Genomic DNA, 27,211 nt, shown 5'->3' with positions numbered 1-27,211 from the left:
TGATTAAACATGAGATACAATTCGTTTCGGGTATATTTAACAGGCATTCGTGGTCTCATGAATCTATTGTTCCTGGTCATATCGTTTTGGCTGAGCACAAAAGTTATGTTTAACTTTATATATTTATTTTGAACTTTACCGTAATATTTTGTAGCGTTTGACTGAATTGTTTGCTTTTGTCTTTATTTCCTCTTATAACCCTCTTATACTTTATACTTTTACAATGGCTATTGTTCATTAAAACTGACATTTAACAAAAAGGGGCAGAGTTGTGCTTATTGTTGCGCCTTATTGTCGATCGCTACTTTTACACTTGCACCGCCCAAAGGATGGCCCTGGTTACCTGTCTAACAGAAAAGCCAGGAGTGTGTCCAAGCAAAGCCCTCAGAATAGGAGCATGTGAGGAGTTGTGTTAACATGATGGTGACTGTCCGAACAATGAGATATGCTGCAGCACTAAATGTGGACGTGAATGTACATCTCCATTTAAAGGTATGTTATATTGATGCTTGGGTCCCCAACACACAGCCTTTTTTTATTTTTTTTTTATAAGCGTTTTATCATTCTCAATGGCAAAGTAACTGAATTTGGCCCATAGCACCATTTCAGGCACATGGCTTTTCAAAATAAAGTGTTTTGACTTTGAATGCCTCTAAATGAACAGACTATGCATCTATCCATGCAGTGAGGCCTGGTCTATGTTGATAACTCGTCCCATGATGATCAATATCCTGCCAAACAGAAGTGTAGCCCAACCACCTGTGGACATTCATGCAGCTAACCATGCTAATTTAGCCATCGGGAAAAGGTCCTTGATTGTTGGTTGTAGGCATTGTAGGCTATTTAGAAATGACTTATGTTTTGGGGGGACAGCCAGTGAGGTTTGTGACTCGTTTAAAAGAACATTTGGAAACTGGAAGGACATTTAACTCATATTGGACATTGTTCATTAAATGTTTTCACAGAATAGGGAAACCTGAAACTGGAAATTGTGACAAATGTGGACAAATAGAAACTTTAGAACACATTTGAAACTTGAGGCGTGTACTTAACAAGCAGTCTTATAATTAAATCTGCTTTCTTATTCTGGAGAAAGAGCATTTAACTGATCAGTGTCGTAAAAATTTTTGCTATTGCTAAATACCTGAAGGAGCACCTGAAAGTTCGCCTCGCCTCGCCTTTGTGCTTTGTGTGGAAAGTATTTCACGGTTGAATTTTAAAATTACACCAGAAAAGACACAGCGGTGTGAAGAATCATGAGTGCTTTAAGTGTGAGAAGACCTTTAGTACAGATGCTACACCGAAACGGCACCAGAAAATTCACATTGTTAAAAATTCTTAGACTGGTGAACAAACCATGATCTTCTTTCTTCTTTCTTCTTTTTTTTTTTTTTTTGCCTATTGAGTCTGCTTGTACTAAAGATATTCATGATTTTTGTTATATCGGAGCAATGATTATATCATAATTGCTTATGGTGTTATTTTCTTTTTAAACCTTTTAATGCCTAATAAATTCTCTTTTACCCAAAACATGTTTGAGAATGAATGAGATGTCGGGGTTTGTATTATTATTTTCTGTCTGCATTAACTGTCCCTTAGAAAAGGGAATTGAACTTCCAGGAAGCCAAAATCCTTTGAAACTTATACCGATACATTGAAGGCCAAGTTAGGTGATAATTGAACTTGCAAAATTTATTTTTAAAAAATGTCAGATTTCTGGCAGCAACAATAAAAACCATGTAAAAAATTTAAAGATAGCAAAATAATTTCATAATTTTAAAAAATATGAAAAATGTGGAACATGGAATGCCTTTATTATTAAACTTCTAATATTAAACTTATTTTTTAAAAAGCTTGTGTTAAGCAAATTGTAATTGTAAAAACAATTCATAACAGAAATAAGCAGCTCTGGCCAGTCATGGACTCATCACGGTTCAGGATCCCATTGTCCTCTTGTCTCTAAATTTTGAATCTTAAAACAAATAATATTGCTGCATTATAAACTCAAAAATTAACAAAAAATACATATATTTAACTTTCTTAATGCACATTTTATCAATTGAATAACACAGTATATGTGACTGTCCCACATTAGTCAAAACATGCTGTCCCACTTTTGAAAACATCCGTTTCTAAAGTGGGACGACAAGGATTGCTTCAAATAGAAAATATTCTTAACACATTTTAACAATATTATTGCAAACTTTGATGTACAAATACATCACAAAAATAATCTGATAACAATTTAGAACATTGTTTTATTTATAACAGATTTATATCCTTAACATTAATTTTGTCTAAATCCTGTGTCACTGTCACTTCAGTGAACCTTACAAGAGGTACTTCCTGTTTGATGATTTTCATGGCCACATTTCTGACATAATTTCCAGAAAGTCAAGTGATTTCAATACCTTGACATCCCTGCTTGAAAAAAAGTAAAACTTATGGTTCATGCTTTGAGTATTTTGTAATGTTTGAATTAGGGGTCGACCGATTATCGGCCTGGCCGATTATCGGCGCCGATATTAAGCATTTTTATGATTATCGGTATCGGTCATTTTTAAAACCGATGTGCCGATAAAATTATTTAATTTTGAAACGCGCTATTTGGCTCTGATGCAGCCTGTCAGAACTCACCACTCTGTGGCCTCGAGCAGTCTCCGCCCACCGCGCATCTGATTTGTTGGGAGTCACGAGTCAGACCAATCAATGTGGAAGACTAAGGCACTCTCACTGAAAGCGCTTGCTACAGTTTCAGTGATCATCACGCATCAGTTGTCTCTCAAAGGCAGCAGCAGACCTTGCTCAAGTTGCAATGAATCACAATCCACTACACTGAAGTTGCAAAACACCTCAATATTATCTATTTATGGTTTCCGCGATGGGGAAAACACAGACGGAATCATGAATCCAGTCATATAAAGGAATTTACTGTATAACGCGGAGTCACAGAGTTCGTCAAAGTTTGGATGAATTAATCAAAAGTAGGTCAGTACACTTAAATCGACTCGCTATGGACTAGTATCTGTACATATTAAGCTGCAAAAAGACTTATTTAAATATGAATTCTGTATGTTCTGCGTGTCTCTGTATATGTGAATGGCACAGACACGCGGTTTTGATTACACACACACACACACACTGAAGTGCGCGACGCTCGCGGTGTTTTCAGCATCTGCCGTCTCACTAAATGAGGACATAAATGCATGACCAACATCCCCAGAACTGCTCTGAGAGTTGCTTCATGAGCATTTGACCGTTTCATTTGAGTAAAACGATCGTCATATCACATACATGGGCTATACAGAAACTTAAGAGGTCCTCATGGCAACCCGTCAAAATAAAAGTTCGGTTTATCTACTACTACTACTACTACTACTACTACAACAACAACTTTTGCTTAAAATAATAAATCACACAATACGCTATTTATTCCATGTTTTAATTTTAATGGTAAACCCATTTGTTTGCCAAAAAATTGAGTTTAACTCTCATTTGATTAAAAGATAACTGAAATTAATGTTTTATGGCTTCATTTGCACTGCACTGTAAATTAAAAGTAATCGAAATTACTGTCACATAGGCCAAGATTAAGATACTGTCACACAGGCCAAGATTAGGGCAACATTTCAATAGGCTATTGAACCAAGTGTGCCTATAACAGGCTATTAGTGTTATAGTTTAATTAAAATAGTTGCAGTCTTCTTCACAACTTCTACAATGGAGCTATGAAGACAATTAAATTATTTACACTTTTATATTATAATTATGAGAAGTTATGCTATTCCACATACATTTCTAACATGTAAATTATTGAAGCCAAATACTTACATTTCCCCAAGCTGTTTAGCTGTAGTACAGTATTCATAGGCTTAATCAAGAAGCATGCAGTGGCCCCACTTTTAACTCTCTCTTTATATTACCCTTATTGTAGATAGATGCATGGAGGATGACAAGAGTAAGAAGTGCAATCAACACCAGGGAAGGCAGTTTTTGTCAGAGCCCTTGTTATTCTTAATTTTGACATTAATTTTCATTTTTACATTAGACATAATATATCGGTTAAAAATATCGGTTATCGGTCCACTTGGTCTGTAATAATCGGTATCGGCATCGGCCCTGAAAAACACATATCGGTCGACCCCTAGTTTGAATGCCTCTAAACGAACAGACTAATTCTCTATCCATGCAGTGTAGCCTGGTCTATGTCTCAAACCAAATGTGTTCTGACAACTCTTCCCGTGATGATCGACATCCTGCCAGACCGACGTGTTGCCCAACCACCATGCCGATTTAACCATTGGGGAAAAGTCCTTGTTTTTTGCGTACCATACTTAAGGTCTTCTACATTCACCAAATAAATCTCATAGTTTGGCAAACCTTCTGTTGAGTGTTATTTACAAATGCTTTCTCCAGGAGCTCGGCTGCAAAAGTAGTGGGAAATCCTTGAACTGAAATGAAATCAAGAACACGGGTTAACATTGATGCGAGACAAATTTATGTGTAGCTCTTGGTTTAATATAGTTTGGAAAAACATTCAGTATTTAGCGAGTCAGTATGTCTCTAAAGACTCCCGATTTGGTGATCTGTTTTTGGAAACTAGTCCTGATGATTAATGCATAACAATTGATACTTTTGACTCCTCCCTTTTCTTAAATGCGGTTTAAACTGAAGTGTAGAATTTCTTAAAACTGTTTTTGTGAACCTGTATTGGAACTTTTTTTGGGGGGGGGGACTTGCAAGCAATGGGCTACTGACTAAAAAGGTAATGGCTATGATTGATTTAATATGTCTAGGACTACCATTTATTCATTGAAAAAAGATTTGTAAGGTTGTTGACAATTTGGATTTAGACCAAGCGGTCCGAAATTTAGCGCACATATGAAGATAGGCCGTCCCAAATGGGCTTTTTTGCTCATATAGGCGTCTCTGTGTGTATTTTTACCATATGGAAATTCAATATTTAAGTTCAATATCTGTCAATATTACATAAGTTTAATCATTTTAGCTTTACATGCTAATGTTAGCTTCGAAAGTGTTCACAGCAGCCGTACACGACAGACAACTTCAGCAAACGTTTAAAAAGGTAAACGTTTCATGAAATGTAAGCATTACGAGATACACATTGGTTACAGTAGCTAATGTCCACAAACATAAAAGTATAAATACCTTTTCGACCGATGAAAGCTAAAACTCAAGGCCGTGTCTGAGGAAATCACCGGGAGAACCGTTACGCAGCTGAGCGTTGCCATGGATACATGCTGCGCGTGCCCTAAAGTGACGTCATTCGATCATGTGCTCATTTGATCGACACTTGCTTGTAGCCTGTCTCCCAATGCGGCTATATTACACAATTTGTTTTTCTTTTCTTTTTCTTTTTTTTGAGCTGCACGTGGTATAGCAGTCTTAAATGCAATAACTAAAATAATAATTTTCCTAAATAACTTTTCTTGTCGGCTTACCAACAGTTTAATATATAAATGGAAATAATTAATTTATATGTCTTACCTGTTATTTTCCTCTTTCTTTTCTTCATGTTTTTCTTGGCTGCATTCATCACTCTATAACATTCTTTTAGAGCTCCTGCAACCTTATTTTCTTCATGCATGGGGAAGGCATAAACCTAATTTTAGCCTATATGTTCAATTATATTATTGAAGGGTATCATGATTTTGATGTTTAAATGCTGAAAACAGACTCCTGATTTGATGACATTTTTAATTACAGAAGTTACTCCTATTTTCTTTTTCAAGAAACGAAAATTATTAATTTAACATTAACTTCATTTTACAATGAATTCAAATAATACTATAGTAAATAATAATAATGTGTATTTTTTAACACATCTTTTCTAAGAGTGTATTAGGCAATGACTGCCCCGAAAAATACATTAAAAAGATGTGTGTGCTGCCATAAACTCAGAAAAGAGACACTTGAAAATATAGGAGATAAAGATAAAATTAGTTTTGACTGATATTAATGGTACTAATTGAGGAAATATAATGTGTAATCTGTAAAATGCAATCTTCAAATCATCAAACACAATTAAATCAGAATCAGAAAGAGCTTTATTGCCAAGTGTGTTTACACAAACAAGGAATTTGTCACTGACCCAAAGGCAGTGGTTGAATTGTAAAAAACTTTCAGGGGGGTTGGTGTGGTCAAGTATTTCCTTGCTGGGGCGGGTGGTCCTGTAGCTAACTTTAAACAATGCTTATGTAGCAGGGTGGTATAACACTTATTGCTATTGGCTGGTGTCATGCTAAAGCATTAAACCTATCAGAGCTCATTCTGGGGATTATAAAAATGAGTGTTCTGTGGCTTGGGATGCGCCATCAGTGGTACCGCTCCCTTTTTGTGGACCTTTCCAGTTGTGAAATGACAGTAGGTGTAGTGGCTGGAAGCTGCAAGTTTGTGAAGCTTTTCAGCACAGAGGCTTTCCTCAACTGTATCGTAAAAAAGTCTCTTGTAATCTTTGGTTAACATTCTTTTATCACTGAATTTATGTTCAAATGTAGACACCCACTTCATTCTGCTACATTAATCATGTATGTGTATATGTGATATTACTTAAAAAGCAGCTCGGGAGGAACAAAACATCAACATTTTTGGTCCATGGATTAATCCCATTGAAAACTTGTCAATCTGCAGGTGCAAACAAAAACCCAGAAATTCTGACAAATTCCAAGCACTGATTATGCAAGAATGGACTGCCATCAGTCAGGATAGGTGATTGACAGCACGACAGGGCAAATTGCAGAGGTCTTGAAAAAGAAGGGTCAACACTGCAAATACTGCGTCTTGACATAAACTTAATGTGAAAAGCAGTCTCTGCGAAAATGAAATCATAACCATGTTTCAGCATTAGTTTCAGGTGCCAAAGTGATTTTGAACCAACATCACTTTGTAACATTAATTCAATGCAATTAGCATTTACGCATTAACACTGACTGCTATCTGGGAGCGTTTTGAGCCACCTTTCAGCAGGAGCGGAATAGAGATTGCATTGCATAAAATAAAGCATTGAGCTGAAGAGAGAATTAAAAAATAATAATAATAATTCAATCCCCGTCCCTGGAATTGCACTACTGGAACCAGCTGTGTTTAAGTGAATACTTGGCAAGCAGGAATTTTGACTTTTTTTTTTTTTTCTATAGTCAAACTTTTTTATATAGGCACAGTGGAAAATACTGCATATACAAATTAAAAATAAATAAAAAATCCGACAGCAGTATATGGATTAAACTATATGCTCAAGTGTCATAAACACCACTGTAAGAAAAAGTGATGAGAATGTTGAAGATATTGATGAAGATGTTTATTGCAGCATAGCAGTGACATGGTACGTTGGGTCTCTTACACCACTGTATAAAAACCTTGATACTGACCAAAAGTAAATGGAACAAATGAATTCTGGCCAAATAATAGATTACTTGATAGATTACACTAGATTACAAGACATGGCTCATACCCTATTGGTGTATCAGAAAAGGAGAAGACTTGAACCTTCCCTTATTTTGTGGTGTAACTTGGTTTCAAAAAGCTTTGAAGAGCAAACAGTGCAGAACTTTTTTATTTATACATTTATACAAATGTATGATATGTTGGTCTTTACCATTCAAATTTTCGTTTTCTGTATTGTATAATACACTCCATTTTTCTGTTAATATATAATTCCAAATCCTTCCAAAATAATCTTGAGTAAACACAATAAAAAAGAGATGCAAAATAGTTTCTTTTTCTTAACCACAAAATTCACAGGTATATGAAATAATAAGCTTAAATCTTTCCAAAACATGCTTAGCAGGATAAATTCTTTGAAGTATTTTGTAAGACAATTCCTTAATTTTGTTATTGATACAAAACTCATTTGGCAATTTGCATGTTTTAACTCAAGAGATATTATCAAATAAAGAAGACCAAATCTTGCTGCAGGTAATGACACAGAAGCACAAAGAGCATTCCTAATCTTATTGCTACAATGTTGTTTTAGTACATCAGCATTTTCAATGAAAATGTTTCCACAAGGATTCTTTCTGAAATACAGTTTTTTTTAAATATATTAAATTAAATTTGACCGCACCGATGTCAGCACATGACGTCATGCGCTTGCACGCGGAGGGTAATCTGATTCTGGCACGGAGTCGAAATTCAACACCTGTGTCCAATCAGAAAACCCGTAATCAAGCACACCTGAACAGCGCTAATCACGGTCTTCAATATTAGGCTTCAAACCTGCAGACAGGTGAGTATCGGGGTTGAGTTGCTTCAGACCTTCTTGGATCTCTGAACTACCAATTTAGTGTGTTTCCCCTGTGAGAGAAGGTCGAGAGGATGACAGCTCGGGTGTGCTGCTCGTTGACTGCGGTTTTGTTGTGTCTCTCTGTGTACTTGAGCACAATAGACGCCCAAAGACGTGTCATAAGTGAGGTCTTAATTTACTTACACAGCGCTAAGGAATAGCTTATGTATAGGTACACATTAAAGTGACTAGGCACATGTCAGAACATTATAAATGCACAGCATCTGTATTTAAATTACACCAATATACAAAGTTTAATTTCAGCTGGACCTCTGTTGTATGTTGGTGTAGTTTAAATAATCTAAATCCTAAATTCTTGTGTGTACTTCTCTATACAAGGAAAACACAATAACTTTTAATTTTTTAGTTTTTATTTTATTTTTTTTATATAAATTCAGTGACTATGGTTTTTCTTATGTTTTGTACATCAGCAAAGCCAGGAGTGTGTCCAAGCAACAACCTCAGATATTGTGTTATGAGTAAGAGTAACTGTTTCCATGACAGTAACTGTCCTGATGATCAGAAATGCTGCAACGATGGATGTGGACGTCAGTGTATGGCTCCATATAGAGGTATTTAAGGTTGTTGTTGTTGTTGAAATGCAGTGTGGCATTCAGTGATCTGGGTTCTTTACCATGTGTTTTTATAGCAGAGAAGCCAGGAGTGTGTCCAAGCAGCAACCCCCGATATTGTGTTATGAGTAAGAGTAACTGTTTCCATGACAGTAACTGTCCTGATGATCAGAAATGCTGCAACGATGGATGTGGACGACAACAGTGTATGGCTCCATATAAAGGTATTTAAATGATGTTAGTGTCATTATTTATCTTCACATGCAGTGAGTCATTTGGTGATCTGGGTTCTCTACCATGTGTTTTTATAGCAGAGAAGCCAGGAGTGTGTCCAAGCAACAACCCCCGATATTGTGTTATGAGTAAGACTCACTGTTTCCATGACAGTAACTGTCCTGATGATCAGAAATGCTGCAGCAATGGATGTGGACGTCAGTGTATGCCTCCATATAGAGGTATTTAAGGTTGTTGTTGTTGTTGAAATGCAGTGAGTCATTCAGTGATCTGGGTTCTTTACCATGTGTTTTATAGCAGAGAAGCCAGGAGTGTGTCCAAGCAACAACCTCAGATATTGTGTTATGAGTAAGAGTAACTGTTTCCATGACAGTAACTGTCCTGATGATCAGAAATGCTGCAACGATGGATGTGGACGACAACAGTGTATGGCTCCATATAGAGGTATTTTTGTTGTTGTTTGAATGCCTCACTGCATTTCAACGTGATCTGGGTTCTTTACCATGTGTTTTTATAGCAGAAAAGCGGGGAATGTGTCCTACAAATAATGTTGAAGCAATGTTAGGAGTTTGCGCCGAGATGTGTTTCCATGATATTAACTGTCCAAATGATCAGAAATGCTGCAGCAATGGATGTGGACATCAGTGTATGGCTCCATATAGAGGCATTTATGATATTAAGGCTTTTTCTTTTTTTCCCTCAGGCTAATGGAAAGAAAACATCCCAAATACACCTTTTAGTATTTGTTTTATTGCACTTTTTCTGTCTATAGATTTCTATTACAGTACATATCTTTTGAAGGCTGTCTTCTCAAATTAGTTTTTCCTCCTGCACCGAGCCAAAAACTCCACTTCAGCAGCACTTAAGTACACAAACTTTACAGTTTTGCCATCTATATTCTGAAGGCTTTTACCGAGTGTATGTGCCTGGTTTTATACAATGCATTTAAGAAATTTGGCTTTTTTTTTTTTTTAATGGACTGATTTTAAAGATCCCAAATCCCCTCTGTAAAAATGCTTGAGTCTAATATCAATAGAATGAAACAAGAATTTTGAACCTGGCTTCATCCAAAAAATGTTTTTCTAGAAACGTATGCAGATTAGTGCACGTTTAATTAGATTACACCTAATTTGCATATTTCAACAGCATTTCAGAAAAGATTTAAAATGGTTTGTTTTTTTCTTAATGTCAATTTTATTTTTAAACCCTATTCACTGGGGGTGTCTCACCTTAATGTGTGGGTCTATTTATTTCCTTTTCAAATGCAGTGAGGGGTTTATTTGAGGTTTGTCATGTTTGTATAGCAGAAAAGCCAGGAGTGTGTCCAATGAGTTTCGTTGGTGGAGTAGGATTCTGTCCTGATTTGTGTTCCCATGATGGTGACTGTCCGAACTATGAGAAATGCTGCAGCTCTATATGTGGAGGACGTGTATGTACACCTGTGCATAAAGGTATTTGTTATATTGACGCTTGGATCCCGAACAGACACATGAGTTTTATAATTGTCAATGCCAAAGTACCTGAATTTGGCCCATAGTACCATTTCAAGCACATGGCTTTTCAAAATAAAGATTAATAATACTTTGAATACAACTCCTCGCTAAAATAAAACTTGTGGTTCATGCTCTGTTTTGTAATGTTTGAATGCCTCTAAACGAACCGAATAATTATCTATCCATGCAGTGTAGCCTGGTCTGTCTCCAACCAAATGTGTTCTGACAACTCTTCCCGTGATGATCAACATCCTGCCAGACCGACGTGTTGCCCAACCACCTGTGGACATGCATGCAGCGAACCATGCCGATTTAACCATTGGGGAAAAGTCCTTGTTTTTTGCGTACCATACTTAAGGTCTTCTACATTCACCAAATAAATCTCATAGTTTGGCAAACCTTCTGTTGAGTGTTATTTACAAATGCTTTCTCCAGGAGCTTGGCTGCAAAAGTAGTGGGAAATCCTTGAACTGAAATGAAATCAAGAACACGGGTTAACATTGATGCGAGACAAATTTATGTGTAGATCTAAGTTTAATATAGTTTTGAAAAACATTCAGTATTTAGCAAGTCAGTATGTCTCTAAAGACTCCCGATTTGGTGATCTGTTTTTGGAATCTAGTCCTAATGATTAATGTAGAACAATTGATACTTTTGACTCCTCCCTTTTCTTAAATGCGGTTTAAACTGAAATGTAGAATTTCTTATAAAACTGTTTATTTGTGAACCTGTATTGGAACTTATTTTTTTTGGGGACTTGCAAGCAATGGGCTACTGACTAAAAAAAGGTAATGGCTAATCCCAGGGGCGCGTGCAGGATTTCTTCCGAGGGTACGCACGGGGGGGATTGTTCGTTTAGTTTATGAAGCTAATTTATAAAAACGTTTGGAGCAATTTTTGTTCGTTAAATGTAAGTTTTTTTTTTTTAAGTAAAGACCAAGCCAGCGGCAGACAGTGATCAATTTAGCCTTCTCAAATCATCACGACTTGCTTAAAATATAATCTATAGATATAAACAGTTCAAGCATATCACAATGTTTGAACTATATAAATGTGCGCTAGGTGCATATCTAATCGTTTGTGTGAAGAGTGGAAGCTGAAAACACTTTGCAGGACATGGAGGCGCCAGAGCGGTCACTTGCATTTTTTTCTTGATAGTGGAAACAAATTAAAATAAGCCTAAAACAGGCCCGATTATATTTTTTTTCTGATTTTTATGTTGCTCTGCTCTGAATTCCTTAGAATTTCCTTAAAATTTAAAGGATTTTCTGCAACGCAATTGTGTCTGATATGTGAATTATTTATTAACCTATTTTTAATCCATGCAGCAAAACCGCTTTAAAAATTACTTTATTGCATTCCAGATGATTTTAAAGAACTTTTCACTTTTACGGGTAGCTTGAATGTAAAACACTGTCATGAATTCGTTCCCATTTGTAAAATAGGCTACAGATTAATTGTTGTAGTCTAACCCGATCTCGTGAAAGTGCATGTAGCACGATTTTCTCTTTCTACTTGACTCAATGTTTATAAGCAGAAATTGACTTTGGCATGCAAAAGACTGATACATTCATTATTAATGGAATGGCTGGTACAGTCGACAGAAATACGGGACAAACGGGCCTATAATTTACTGCTGAAATGTTTGCGGGGCAAATCTCAGGACAGTCTGAGCGCTCATGGTACGCACAGTGCATACAGCCGTACACCTGCAGGCGCCATTGACTAATCTTGCACCCTCTGACTAAAAGCAGACTGCTTGTGAGATCCACGTAAATCGGCCAGAGTGTAACTCTGCGGCATTGTGTCCCTGATGAAATGGTAATTGAAATTAAGGCTTGCCCAGAAAGACCAAATATCCAAATTGTTAATGCACAACAAATCTTATGATCTGCTATAAATTTAAATATTAATTGGATTTAGAATAAATTACCAATGGAGTCAGATTTTAAACTGGGAAACTAAATTAAGTGACATGCATAAAATCTCCTCCATATTCATGACATGTGTCATGATTATGAAGGTGTCATGTCAGTCTTATGCACACCTTCAAATAAAGTGTATTTGAGAACAGGAAAGAGGATTGTTTTAATTTTAAGAATGTGTATCGGACCTTGATCTTTAAATAAATATCTGAATAGAATAGGGAAACATGAAACTGGAAATTATGACAAATCTGGACAAATAGAAACCGTAGAACAAATACTTATGAAATGTGATGCATGTAAAAAAGCAATATTTCAACTAATTCAAGCTTTAAGATCTTTGGGAATAAATAACTTGTCACTTCAGGTTTATTTATTACAAGAGCAATCTTTTTTTTTTTAACATCACTTATTGTTTCCCAACTTCCCAGTATCAACTCCACACTCCTGTCCACTTTAAGGTAAACTGACCCGATTCCCTCACACATTCAAGTTAAATCAAGACTGAACACTGTATGGAGGAATCAAGCTCTAAATATAACAAAAAGATAATCATAACTAAAGGAGACACGGAACCTAATAAGTAACCAAGAGAACAGATAAGAACAGATAAACTAATGCAAAGCAAGACCATTTTTTATAATAACGTTATATCTATTCATTTTTATTCATTATAATAAAAAAGTGCAATTATGAGTAAATATTTCAATGTATTTTTTTCAAAATTCTCTCCATTTTTCTCACAAGTTTATGGACACTGAATGTATCTTCTGCTATTATGTGACAGTGTTTGCTAGCTGCTGTCTTTCCGTGGTTGAAACACCCATTGAGTGATTACATGGGACACTATACATTAAGTTGTAGTGTATCTTTCAACATGGATCGGATGTGCATTCAGTGTTTACTTCATGCTAATAAGAATGCACTCCTGCTTCACTTGAACTTAAGCAAAGCGGGAGCACGCATGATCCGTCACGCCACTAAAAAGCTCCAAAACTGTATTTATCGTTCAAAATTCTTAATAAAACTAACAGAATTTGAATGCTGAGACTTTGTTTCCTATTGTCAAAAGTGACCTGCTCTGTCGTGTCTGTCAGCTCGTTGTCTGTGTCCTCTCTGCTCTGAGATGTTTTTCACTCCTTAAATGAACGTGTGGCGCGAGAGGCTGGAAATGGACGAGATGAAGCGCCATGCGGAACACCAGAGCGCCATTTACAAAATCTCTCTCTCAGTCTAAACTTGAATAGAATCCACTGCAGAACTGACTTGACTCAAGTTTGCACATTGTTTGTGTTTGTTTGTGCCTGATTTTATTTTATGTATTTTTGTGTGACTTTGAGCTCTATTGACCATGTTGAGTTGTTTGACATTATCTCACCTGACTCAAATTGACCCTTAACATAGTTATTGTGCATTTAGAGAGATTTTAAAGTTCGGACTGTGTATTTATTGCCTACTAGTATTATATTAATCACTTATGTCATGATATTCTGCACTTTTTTTTGTTGTTGTTGTTGAATTGAATTATTCTGATTGACCTAATGATAGCTACATTTCTGAGGGGACAACTGTGCGGTTTTATTATTTTTATTTTATATTGATGTGTCTTATTTTATTATGGTTTAAAATCATATGAAACTACATTTAGTATTTTTGCTACACTGCATTCAGACACGTTTTTTGACCTCTGATTGGACGATGGTCTCTACCCTAGTTACTGAACCCTAGTTACTGAAACATATTTTCTGCAATGTCATTTTTTTAAAGTGCCATGTTGCTTATAATTCCTGTAGAATGCGAGTGGTCCCCATTTAGAGACCTATTAACTTTCATTTTAAAACCAGTTTTTTTAACGACGAGTGCTGTTTTCTTAACATATAGCCTAATCACATGGTTACATGCTAAATGTTATTTAATCATATATTTAGGTTGCCTTCTTGAATTTTACATTTACTAAATTCAAATTCACAGAAGTTGGCCGTATACTGAGTAATAACAAGCAAACTGCAAACTTTATTATTATTATTATTATTATGATTAGGGTAATGTGGGACACTTTTTTTAAATTTTGACTTGTGCATCATATTTCCATATGAAGCCAAAACAATATCAAAATGTTATATCATCATGAAATCCCCAAGATGTTCCCTATCTAAATCAGAAGAACACTTTTTTTTCAGATATTGTAATTAAAGGGGAAATGGCATATATAATAGTGCTGCTTGTGCCAAATTGTTTAAGAATTTGTGGATTTTCTAATGTGGGACAGCTCATGCTCAAATCTGGGACACTATGTTTTGGGTTATAAATAGTCAAATTTTTAAAGTGTAAAGTAAACTTTACACTCATGGTTAAATGTGCATACCCATGTTTGCTTAATTAATTTAGTAGGCCTACAGTGTGTCTGTCTTCATAAGTCTAAAAAAATAGTAACCTATCTGTTCATGGAATGTTAAAAACAATTATATAACACAGAAATATTATATTATTTAAAATAATTTATTTAAAAAAATGTCAGATTTCTGCAGCAACAATAATAATAATAACCATGTAATAAAGTCAAAAATATGAATGCCTTTAAAACTGTTATTAAACTTCTATAAACTGTTAAACTCCTTTAAGCAAATTTTAATGGTAAAAAAACTTCATAACAGAAATAAGCAGCTCTGGTCAGTCATGGTCTCATCACGGTCCAGGATCCCATTGTCCTCTATCTCTAAATTTTGAATCTGGATCTTAAAACAAACAATGTTGCTGCATTATAAGCTCAAAAATGAACAAAAATACATGTATGATATTTAAATTTCTTAATGCACATTTTATCAATTGAATAACACAGTATATTTGACTGTCCCACATTAGTCAAAACATGATGTCCCACTTTTGAAAACATCCTTTTCTAAAGTGGGACAACAAAGATTGCTTCAAATAGAAAATATTCTCAACACATTTTAACAATATTATTGCAAATTTTGACGTACAAATATAATTTGATAACAATTTAGAACATTTTTTTATTTATAACAGATTTATATCCCAAACGTGGCCTAATGGTTAGGGAGTCGGGCTTGTAACCTGAAGGTTGCTGGTTCGATTCTCGTGCCAGCAGGAATTGAAGGTGGGGGTTGCGAATTAACAGCATTCGAAACTTTTGCAAGTGAAAACAACCTTATCAAGAACTGCAAAACGGATTGACTGCGTAAAACCAATATGTGTGTGTAGAAAAAAAAATCGTTGCAACTGTCTAAATGACTTCTTGCGTGCATAGAGCAAAATGTTCCCCAAATAACCCGCTATGTACGTCTGCGTCTTTGCGCTTGCAGTTTTGGCACGATTCTCTCACTGATTTCAGATTTGCAAGTGAGTGTGGAAGGCGGGACCTTCTTCTTTCAGCCAATCAAATGAGGCTTTTGCTGACTCTCGATTTACTCTTATCTGATTGGTTCAATAAAAACTCCAGACGTGAGAACACATCTTTATCTTAATTTCACTCAGCGTCATTCTTATTGCGGGGATGGTATTTTTAATGCACAGATACATATAAAAAAATAAACTAATAATTAATAATACAATAAAATAAAATTATAAAACAAAAAAAGCATGATCCTTTATAAGCTGTGTAGGCTACCATTAGGCTGACTACCATGTGTTCATTCTGAATTTCAAGCTAATATTAGGAAATGACATTTCTGTGTATTCACTCTATTTATCCTAATCATCCTCCTCCTCTTCAGCAGACCATATGATATTAGTTTGTAATATTGATGCTACTGAAAGTATCTGCACTACTATGCATAATTTCACCATGTCTCCTGATCAGTGTTGATGCCAGATTTTTGTTTTTCCTTTAACATGTATTTAAAGGATATTTTACTGTACTAAATATTTACCCCTAAATTATGCATTTACCATCTGTAATGCCATGTGAAACCACTAGATGGATTTATAACCATATAAAAATATCAACATTACTGTGTATTTCATGGTTTCTGGGAATATTTGATTCAGACAGTTACTTTGCATTTGGTTTTTCATTTAGATGCATATATTTAAAGACTATATTTTGTCAAAGTAGTTGTAGTTTTTTAAATGTTGATTTTGGTTTGAAGTGTCAGTGTTTGCATTACAGTCAAATCTGGAGACAAATCGCTATTAAACATTTTGATTGTAAAGTTTACCATCATTTCAATGGTGTAGGCAGATTATCTAAAATCTTAAATTTCAATGCAATGTCGAACCAATCCAATAATGTTCACTCTAGCTTGAAAATCAGTATATGAGCACATGGTAGTCAGCCTAATGGTACACAGCTTCTAAGGATCATTCTTTTTGTTTTATTATTTTATTTTATTGCATTTATTTATCTTTTAATATATATGTGTGCATTAAAAATACCATCCCCGCAATAAGAATGACGCTGAGTCAAATTAAGATAAAGATGTGTTCTCACGTCTGGAGTGTTTATTGAACCAATCAGATAAGAGTAAATCGAGAGTCAGCGAAAGCCTCATTTGATTGGCTGCAAGAAGAAGGTCCCGCCTTCCACACGCGCTTGCAAATCTGAAATCAGTGAGAGAATCGTGCCAAACCTGCAAGCGCAAAGACGCAGATGTACATAGCGGGTTATTTGGGGAACATTTTGCTCTATGCACACAAGAAGTCTTTTAAACAGTTGCAACGATTTTTTTTTCTTCTACACACACATATTGGTTTTACGCAGTCAATCCGTTTTGCAGTTCTTGATACGGATGTTTTCGCTTGCAAAACGCTGTGCACAGGCTTGCAATACTTTTGGCTGTACAGGTGCTGGTCATATAATTAGAATATCATCAAAAAGTTGATTTATTTCACTAATTCCATTCAAAAAGTGAAACTTGTATATTATATTCATTCATTACACACAGACTGATATATTTCAAATGTTTATTTCTTTTAATTTTGATGATTAGAGCTTACAGCTCATGAAAGTCAAAAATCAGTATCTCAAAATATTAGAATATTTACATTTGAGTTTGAATAAATGACCATCCCTACAGTATAAATTCTGGGTATCTCTTGTTCTTTGAAACCACAATAATGGAGAAGACTGCTGACTTGGCAATGATCCAGAAGACGAACATTGACGCCCTCCACAAAGAGGGTAAGTCACAGAAGGTCATTACTGAAAGGTGTGGCTGTTTACAGAGTGCTGTATCAAAGCAGATTAAATGCAAAGTTGACTGGAAGGAAGAATTTGGGTAGGAAAAGGTGCACAAGCAACAGGGATGACTGCAAGCTTGAGAATACAGTCAAGCAAAGCCAATTCAAACACTTGTGAGAGCTTCACAAGGAGAGAACTGAAGCTGGAGTCAGTGCATCAAGAGTCACCACGCTCAGACGTCTTCAGGAAAAGGGCTACCAAGCCACTTCTGAACCAGAGACAACGTCAGAAGCATCTTAACTGGGCTGTGGAGAAAAAGAACTGGACTGTTGCTCAGTGGTCCAAAGTCCTCTTTTCAGATGAAAGTAAATTTTACATTTCATTTGGAAATCAAGGTCCCAGAGTCTGAAGGAAGAGTGGAGAGGCACAGAATCCATGTTGCTTGAAGTCCAGTGTGAAGTTTCCACAGTCAGTGATGATTTGGGCTGCCATGTCATCTGCTGGTGTTGGTCCACTGTGTTTTCTGATGTCCACAGTCAACACACTTCATGCTTCCTTCTGTTGACAAGCTTTATGGAGATGCTGATTTCATTTTCCAGCAGGACTTGGCACCTGCCCACACTGCCAAAGGTACCAAAAGCTGGTTCAATGACCATAGTGTTACTGTGCTTGATTGGCCAGCAAACTCACCTGACCTGAACCCCATAGAGAATCTATGGGGTACTGTCAAGAGGAAGCCACTATCAGAGCAACCTGGGCTCTCATAACACCTGAGCAGTGCCACAGACTGATCGACTCCATGCCACGCCGCATTGCTGCAGTAATTCAGGCAAAAGGAGCCCCAAATAAATATTGAGTGCTGTACATGCTCATACTTTTCATTTTCATACTTTTCAGTTGGCCAAGATTTCTAAAAATCCTTTCTTTGTATTGGTCTTAAGTAATATTCTAATATTTTGAGATACTGATTTTTGACTTTCATGAGCTGTAAGCTCTGATCATCAAAATTAAAATAAATATACGAGTTTCACTTTTTGAATGGAATTAGTGAAATAAATCAACTTTTTGATGATATTCTAATTATATGACCAGCACCTGTATTTGGGCGAAACAACAGTGCCAAAAGTGTAAGCGCGGAAAAATGGAAGTCAGAAGAATGCAGATCAATTTATTTTGCCTTAGCATGAAGTTGCAGTTTCACAATACATGATATACACTTACAAAAAACAATAAAAGGCTGCAAATCTTTTTTCTTACGCTTGAAACGCGATTTACACTTTAACAAATCTTTTCTTGCGCATGCAAAATTAATTTACGCTTGCTATCTCATGTACACTTTCACAAATCTTACCCTGCGCATGCGAATCTTTTTGACGTACCTTCATATATTTTGTTTGATGATTTTCATAGCCACATTTCTGACATAATTTCCAGAAAGTCAAGTGATTTCAATAACATTACACTAATCCACCCTATGTTCAGTGTCAATTTGTGCAGGTTACGTAATTAGGCTACTCCAGGAGATGGCGACAAGTGACTGTGTTTTGCTGTGTATCAACTGGCTCCATCCTTAATCAAACACACCTGAACAACCTAATCAGGGTCTTCAAGATCACGCTCCTAGCAGGTGAGTTACATCAGAGTTGGAGTTGCGCCAGGCCTCCTTGAATCCTTAAAAACGCATTTTCCAAAAATGCTTTAGAAGCCTCCCGACCCACTAATTCAGCGCATTTTTTTTCAGGAGAGTGTATTGTGAGGTCGTAGTTCGAGAGGATGACTACTCGATTGTGTTGTTTGTTGATTGCTTCTCTGTTGTGTCTTTGTGTATACTTGAGCACAACAGACGCTGAAGGAGGAGCTACAGGTGAGATCTTTCGATTTCATCACACAGCGTGAAGAAATGTCAACAAGAACTTATAAAAAAGGACTTCAGGCACCCGTCAGAACTTCTAAATATACATTAGCCTACCAGACGTCCAGTGAACGTTAAACTTTGTTGTAGGCCTAGTTTAAATCGTTAAGATTATTGTGTTTATTTCTTCCATAGTCCAAGGAAAACACAATGACCAATATGGGCATTATTAATATAGCTTTATTATTTTACTGTAAATGGATCCATTCATTTGCTTCCAGGGTTGTTACCAGCCTTCACTCCTGTCCTGAACTTTTTATTTTCTGAATGTTTTGTTCTTTTGCCTGCAATTATCATCGGGGGCTAATCATGACTTGTAAGCCTTTAATGAAGTATTAAAATGCTTAATGCAACTGTGGTGATCATGGTATATTATACGTATTTATTCATATAATGTATTAAAATGGACTGATGTCCATGTTTTATGCTGGCATGCTATGCACTACACCATCAATAGGTTCTATGTAATGTTACTCCTTGCTTTTGAAACTGTTTAGGTATAAATGGTAGATTTTTAAACTATGGTTTGATACCGATACATTTCTTTTTGATTTGACGCAGAGTAATTTGTGGCTGTTATACTTAAGTTTGATACGTGTCACAACCACTGACTTGCAAGTGCTGAGAAAAAGATATTTCAGCAGTCTCTGTTCTCCCCTAATGATCCTCTTGAGTCCTCTTCATTAGTGGACTGTCAGAATCTGGCAAACTGATGGTTGTGCTGTCTTGTCAAGGATGTTTCTAATAAAGACTGGTCTAGAAGACACGCGTGCTTTTGATATGATTGTGGGGCTGCGTGTTTACGCCAATGAGTTGAATGTTAGAGGTAGTGAGTGTTAGAGGTTTTCCAAAAGAAACGCTGGGGGAAAAAAAATTAATTCCCTCAAATTGCTAGTTTCATGTAGTTGCAAAGAAACCATAAGCAACACCTTGATTTAAACTTGAAATGTTGAAGGCTTTTTTTTTTTTTTAACGTCAGCAGAACCAGAAAAGCCAGGAGTGTGTGTCCAAAAAATCTTGAAGTAGCAGTTTTAGGGGAGTGTAATGGGAGGTGTTCCCATGACCGTGACTGCCCAAATGATGAGAAATGCTGCAGCAATGGATGTGGACACCAGTGTATGGCTCTATCTAAAGGTATGTTATACTAATGCATTGGTCAGCTTTTTTGCCCATTACAGAGATTGAATCATTCAGTGATCTGGTTTCCCTGTTTTTGCACAACAGTAAAAACGGTGAAGCCAGGAGCGTGTCCAAACAAAAACCTCGTAATGGGACCGTGTGCTGAGATGTGTTCACATGATGGTGACTGTCTGAAGGATGAGAAATGCTGCCCCACTAAATGTGGACTTAAATGTACACCTCTACATAAAGGCATGTTATATTGATGCTTGGGTCACCAACACATGCATGTGGGTTGGGGTTTGTTTTTTTTTGTTTTCTCCGTGGTAATTTGGCCCATAGCACCACTTCAAGCACATGGTTTTTCAAAATGAGTAATAATAATACTTGTAATACAACTCGCTCTAAAGTAAAACTTGTGGTTCATGCTCTGAGTTTTGTGCTGTGTATGCCGCTAATTGGGCAGATTAAATCTGACCATCTTTATCCATGCAGTGAAGCCTGGTCCATGTCTCAAACCAAATGTGTGCTGATAACTCTTCCCATGATGATCAATGTCCTGCCCAACCACCTGTGGACATGCATGCAGCTGACTGTGCCAATTTAACCATTGGGGGGGTGAATTTTTTTTTTTTTTGCATACCATACTTGGTCTTCTACATTCACAAAATAAATCTCAGTTTAGCAAAACTTGTGGTGTGTGTGTGTGTTTTTTTTTTTTATTTTTTTTTTAAATAAATGCTTTTCTCCAGGAGCTTGGCAACAAAAGTAGTGGGACTTCATTGAACTGAAGTACAAAGCTACCAGAAATGAAACCAAGGTTACACTGATTAACATTAATGAGAGAAATGTATGTGTAACTCTTGGATTGATAGTTTTGAAAAACGTTCAGTATTTAGCGAGTCAGTAAGTCTCTAACAGTGTTGGGGGTAACGCATTACAAGTAACATGAGTTACGTAATCAGATTACTTTACTAGTTAAAGTAATGCATTACTCTTTTGTTTACAAGATGCATTACTTTTTCAAAGTAAGGCCAGTTACTTTGCCTTCCCATTTCTTGACTGACAAGTCTCCTGTCTTCATTTGGGAGAAATCGGAAGTACAGAGGCGTTGTGTGCGCTGTGTGAACATGTTGCTGTAGTTCTAGACTAAATGTGACTGCACTAATTCATCTCGCACTCAAAAAAAAATTTGGTATTCATCAATTTAAAACGGTGAAATGCAAACCTACAATTAAACGTTAAATAACACAAATGTATCTAATCCCATTTTATTAACCAATGTCTTTGCTGCTGACCTTTTTGATCCAGTTCAACCATACTAAGCAAAAGTGACTTTAGATAAACTAACAATTGTGCTTTTTATTTTTTGCTGAAGATTGAACCTTCTGTCCTACTGTACAGCTTTTACATTTGCTATAAATGGCCCTTATATTAAAAACAAACAAGCCCTGCTCATATTAAAAATGTGAAAGTAACTAACTCATTACTTTCCTTAAAAAGTAAGTAATGTAACTTTTTTTTTTTGTTTTAAGGGAGTAACGCAATATTGTAATGCATTACTTTTAAAAGTAACTTTCCCCAACACTGGTCTTTAAAGACCCCTGATTTGGTGACTTGTTTTTCAAATCTAGTCCTGATGACTAATGTATAACGACTGATACTTTTGACTCGTCCCTTTTCTTGAATGTGGTTTAAAGACTGAAATGTAGAGTTTATCATTTTGTAAGACTTTATGAAAATTTTTTTTTTTTTTGTACTGGCAAGCAATAGGCTACTGACTCAAAAGGTAATGGCTAACCCTGCACCCTCTGATTAAATGCAGACTGACAAATTTATGCCCTTGAGATCCACTTAAGGTGAGACACTGCAGGTGAATGGGGTAATTTTTTTTTACTAATGGTTATCGCCTTACTTACCTAGTTGATTGATTACGTTGATAATTGCAAAAAAAAATTATATTACAAGTTTTATAAAATGTTGGGTTTAAATATGCAAATGATGCATTATTTAATGAAATATGCACTAATTTGCATACATTTCTAGAACAAAAATCTAAACACTGGATGAAGTCAGTTTCAAAATTCTTGTTTAATTTTTTTTGACACATTAGTCAAAAGTTTTTACAGAGGGAATTTTGGGTATCTCATTTTGTCACTCCAGAATTCAGAAAATACTTAGAACAGACAGAAAACACTATATTTTGACATTTTTGGGGGGATTAAAATGTTGTATATAATCAAGCAAATTATATATGAACAAATCCATCTGTAAAAACCTTCAGGATATAGACAGGAATAAAAATGTAAAGTTTGGTGTGTGTAAGTGCTACTGAAGTGGAGATTTATGGCTCAGTGTAGGAGAAAAAACTCATTTTGAGAAAACGGCCTTTAAAAATATGTATTGTAATTGAAATCTATTGATACAAATAGATAAAGTGCTATAAAAGAAGCACTTAACAGTGTCTTTTGGATGTTTTCGTTCTGCTAGTCTGAAAAAACACTATGAAAAACAAAAAAGCCCAAAATCTCAAAATTGACAGGTGCATGAAAAAACAGTGTTTTTGCCTGCAGTGTCTCCCCTTAAATCCAAAAAAATGTAGTCTGGACATTCAGTGAGGTTTATGACTCATTGAGGATTTAGAAAGAAGAACATTTGGGAACAGGACAGAGGATGTTTTAATTTTAAGTGTGTATTGGACATTGATCTTTTAAATAAATATCTGAATAGAATAGGAAAACATGAAACTGGAAATTGTGACGACATGTGGACAAGTAGAAACCGTAGAACACATACTTATGAAATGTAAAAAAGCAAGATTTCAACTAATTCAAGCTTTAAAATCTTTGGGAATAAATAACTTGTCACTTCAGGTTTATTTATTACAAGAGCAATCTTTTTTTTTTTTTTTTTAACCACTCTTGTTTCCCAACTTCCCAGTATCAACTCCACACTCCTGTCCACTTTAAGGTAAACTGACCTGATTCCCTCACACATTCAAGTTAAATCAAGACTGAACACTGTATGGAGGAATCAAGCTCTAAATATAACAAAAAGATAATCATAACTAAAGGAGACACGGAACCTAAGTAACCAATTGAACAGATAAACTAATGCAAAGCAACATACTGTAATGTATAGAGGAATCAAAATACGGAATGATTTGCCATCGGACATTACATATTTTTAATAAATGAGGTTTAAAAATGTTTTAAAGGAATATTTAATGGCACAGTATATAATACATTTATGATTTTTATGTTTTGAATGAATTTTGAGTGTTAGTTTTATTGAATTTGTGTGTTGTTGTGGATTATGATACCATATACAGCAACATAAACTGTTCAGGTGAAGAGTTAATGGTGAAATCAGCAATATTAGAAGGAAATCACATTATCTGAGCTCCACAGCATTTACAAAAGTCCATATTTCTATTAAGGAGAATTTACAGTGGAAAGAGGTCTGTCTCTCTTGAACATGCATCTGTGAATTCAATTTTCAACCGTGTTTTTAAAGTGGTGAGTGTTGTGATACAAGAGACATTTCTTTGGTTTTCTTTAGTGATAAAGACTGTCCTTAAAAACAAAAATATCTAGCTATTAAAGCATTTGTGTCTTTTGTATTTGTGTTTCTTTCAGAAAGAGTAGGATGAGGTGGTGTACACACGTGTCACAAGACATTAATCAAATATATTTATTATCAGTTTCCTCGATGTTCTGGTCATGATAACTATGCCTTTCTGCTATTATTTGTGTTGTGTGGTTTTATTACTATTAGTTAACACCAATTTGCCTATACACATAAACTACATATTTTCATTTTGAAAACCTTTCATTCAGTCATTTTGCCTTTAATTTAACAGTACTGCAAGATCTTGAAGGCTATGTCCCATTTTGCATTGTCCATGCTGAATGAAAATGAAATTTTCGCTAAAAGATCACTGAAGTAACACCCTTAAAAAAACAACAACAACATTATATTGTATTTTTTAGAACTTTAATGGTAGCACAAAACAGCTGTCGCTTCATGCGACTTTGTCTCAACAGAGGATGTGATCAATAACTGGACTCATTGGAATCATCATAGTGGTTGGTTGTATCATTTTTAATAAACTGTTACAACTGTTCCCAACCTAAACAGCCACAACACAAGTTAGCATGAATGCAAAGCATCAGATTAAATTAGAGAAACAGCTAATTCACGTCATGCAAGTTAAATAAATGTATCCACAACTTAATGATTGCTATGCAAAAATAATTGTATTATTTTTATAATTGTACAAAAATTCTACTTATTTGATGATAAACCAGTTTTTGGTCATAAAATCAACAAATTTACTTACAGTCGCATGCAATTTCTCCTGTGAGCCCAAAAAGAAGCCAGTCAGTAATTACACTGAGTCCCATAATGAGCTGTATATGTGTGATTCGCATTCATGAATTCATTCATTCTAGTGTCGGACTACAATGGTTGGGCACTATGTTTTGATTCACTAAAGTGAACCGATTAATTGGAATCATGGTCGTGATAATTGGACTTTACCAGTGACGCTGTTTGTTTCACACTGTAGATTCAGACCATAGTGGTGGAATTGTATGAATGAATGAATGATTAAACAAAACAAACACTTTTTAATGCAGCTTGTACTTAGTAGCGTACTAATGCAAAGATGGCGTTTCTGAATCAGTGCCCTTACGAAAAACGGTCTCTCCCGTTGCGCCAAGGGACCCTTATTGGGAAACTCCTGTTACTCTGAATACTGAAGCTTGATTTGTTCACATTCATATAACTGCACAAACAAATGGCACTTCAACCCACCAACAAGGGTGAAGCCAACAGCTACAGTATATATGTCGACTCTAAGTACCATTTCAACAGAATTTTTCTCCTTCAGCGCGAAGATCATCTCCTTGCTGGACTCTGGCTAAGAAGCAAGAAGCCAGAAGGAAGAAGCTCAAAGCCTGCTGCTGCTTTCTGTAGAAAGGCCCCGGCAATGGAAGATTGCCTCTAACAAGCGCTTACTCTGCAGCCATCCGGTGTATATAGTGCAAAATTTCTGAGCAACGTTTAACTCACACCTGCGCAGGTCCTGCATACTTTACTCTCCCCACAAAGCCAGTGATCAGTGCCCCTCGTCGGCTGTGAGCAGCTTGATCTCCTTCAGTGGGTCTAAGGAGGAAGTTGTCACCGAAGAGTGGGCGTGTTCTGGCGAAGACCCTGAAACCCTCCCTCCGAAGCAACAAACACAGCCCAGCATGGACAGCGAGCTGATACGCATTCTTTCCAAGGCTATGGTGGACCTGGTCAGCTTCTTAAGAGCCTGCTCGCGGCCGCTTAGACGAGTGGTACCTGTGAGGACGCCGTCAACGATCCTCCTGGCCTGAGCTGTGGAGCCTTCATGTTTGGCCTCTTGACAGGAGTCTTTATAGCTCCCTGCAAGTGTGACAAATACCATTTATGAGGCAAGAGCCCCCTCTCCGAGATGTCACTATGATCTTAAATGGTCAGTCTTTTCTGACTGGTGTGCAGCATGGAGTGAAGACCCATTTTTTTGTGAAATGTTTTCCGTGTTAAACTTTCTGCAAGTGTTACTGGATAAGGGGCGCACCCCTTCCACACTCAAAATATATGTGGCAGCCATCATGGCAAATCATGGTCTCGTGGCTGGCCAGTCACTCGGCAAAAACAACCTTGTTGTTAAGTTTCTGAGGGCAGCTCAGAGATTAAATGTGCCTCATCGTCATACTGTGCCAACCTGGGAATTATCTATAGTCCTCAAGGCCCTACAGGGGGTCTCCCTGCAAGCAACTGGGTGACCTGCATGCACTGCAGTCAGTCGGTACTTCGTGTCTTGAGTTTGGGCCTAACGACTGTAGAATCGTGCCTAAGGTGCTCTCCACTCCATTCAGAGCACAAGTCACTACCCTCCTAGCTCTTCTCAATTCAGAGGATGAGCAAGGTCCCAATCCACTCTGCCCATTTCGGTGTCCTATAGTGGTGAGGGCCCACTCCACCAGGAGAATGACCTTCTCCTGGGCTTGGTCCAGTGGGATTTTGATTGGTGGTATCTGTGCGGCCATCGGCTGGTCATCGCCATCCACCCTCACTAGATTTTATAATTTGGATGTCCCTGCCCTCCAGGCATGGATTTTATCTGCTTAATTTACCTAATCCCCTCTGTAAGTGGAGATGGTTCTGTTTTGTAGACCCCAGCCTGGTGGCTTTGGTCTCATAATTAGCTCATGCTTGTAGGAGGCCTCATTACGGGCGCTCCGGGAGAGCGGTTTCATTCAGTCAAAAGATTGTGATAAAATGGTGCTCAGAGCCGATTTACATAGACGTCGGCTCCACCCCTTTTGGTGGATTGAAGTGCCATTTGTTTTTGCAGCTACACGAACGTGAACAAATCAGGCTTTAGTATTCAGAGTAAACAGGAGTTTCCCCATAAGTGTCCCTGGATGCAATGCTCCTTCCTGTATCCCAGGGAACTGAGGTTATGTTAACCAGAGCGTTT

At 36.5% G+C, this 27,211-nt stretch overlaps 1 protein-coding gene across 17 annotated transcripts in view; it reads left to right on the top strand.

The window, feature by feature from the left end:
• LOC131530380 (prestalk protein-like) overlaps window positions 1-27,211 on the top strand; it is a 159,734-nt gene that overhangs the window by 14,329 nt on the left and 118,194 nt on the right. For 14 of the 17 annotated variants that reach the window (XM_058760619.1, XM_058760622.1, XM_058760618.1 and 11 more), the window contains 3 exons: window positions 8,952-9,098; window positions 9,186-9,329; window positions 9,406-9,552. In XM_058760619.1, coding sequence (XP_058616602.1) covers window positions 8,952-9,098; window positions 9,186-9,329; window positions 9,406-9,552 — 438 coding nt within the window. The remainder of the gene's footprint in view (window positions 1-8,951; window positions 9,099-9,185; window positions 9,330-9,405; window positions 9,553-27,211) is intronic. The other 3 variants (XM_058760617.1, XM_058760613.1, XM_058760623.1) reach the window with 3 other exon arrangements.

The sequence above is a fragment of the Onychostoma macrolepis genome, chromosome 22 (genome assembly GCF_012432095.1).
Source record: "Onychostoma macrolepis isolate SWU-2019 chromosome 22, ASM1243209v1, whole genome shotgun sequence".
NCBI lineage: Eukaryota > Metazoa > Chordata > Actinopteri > Cypriniformes > Cyprinidae > Onychostoma > Onychostoma macrolepis.
Note: the sequence above shows the minus strand (reverse complement) of the source record. Positions and strands in the feature narration are given on the sequence as shown.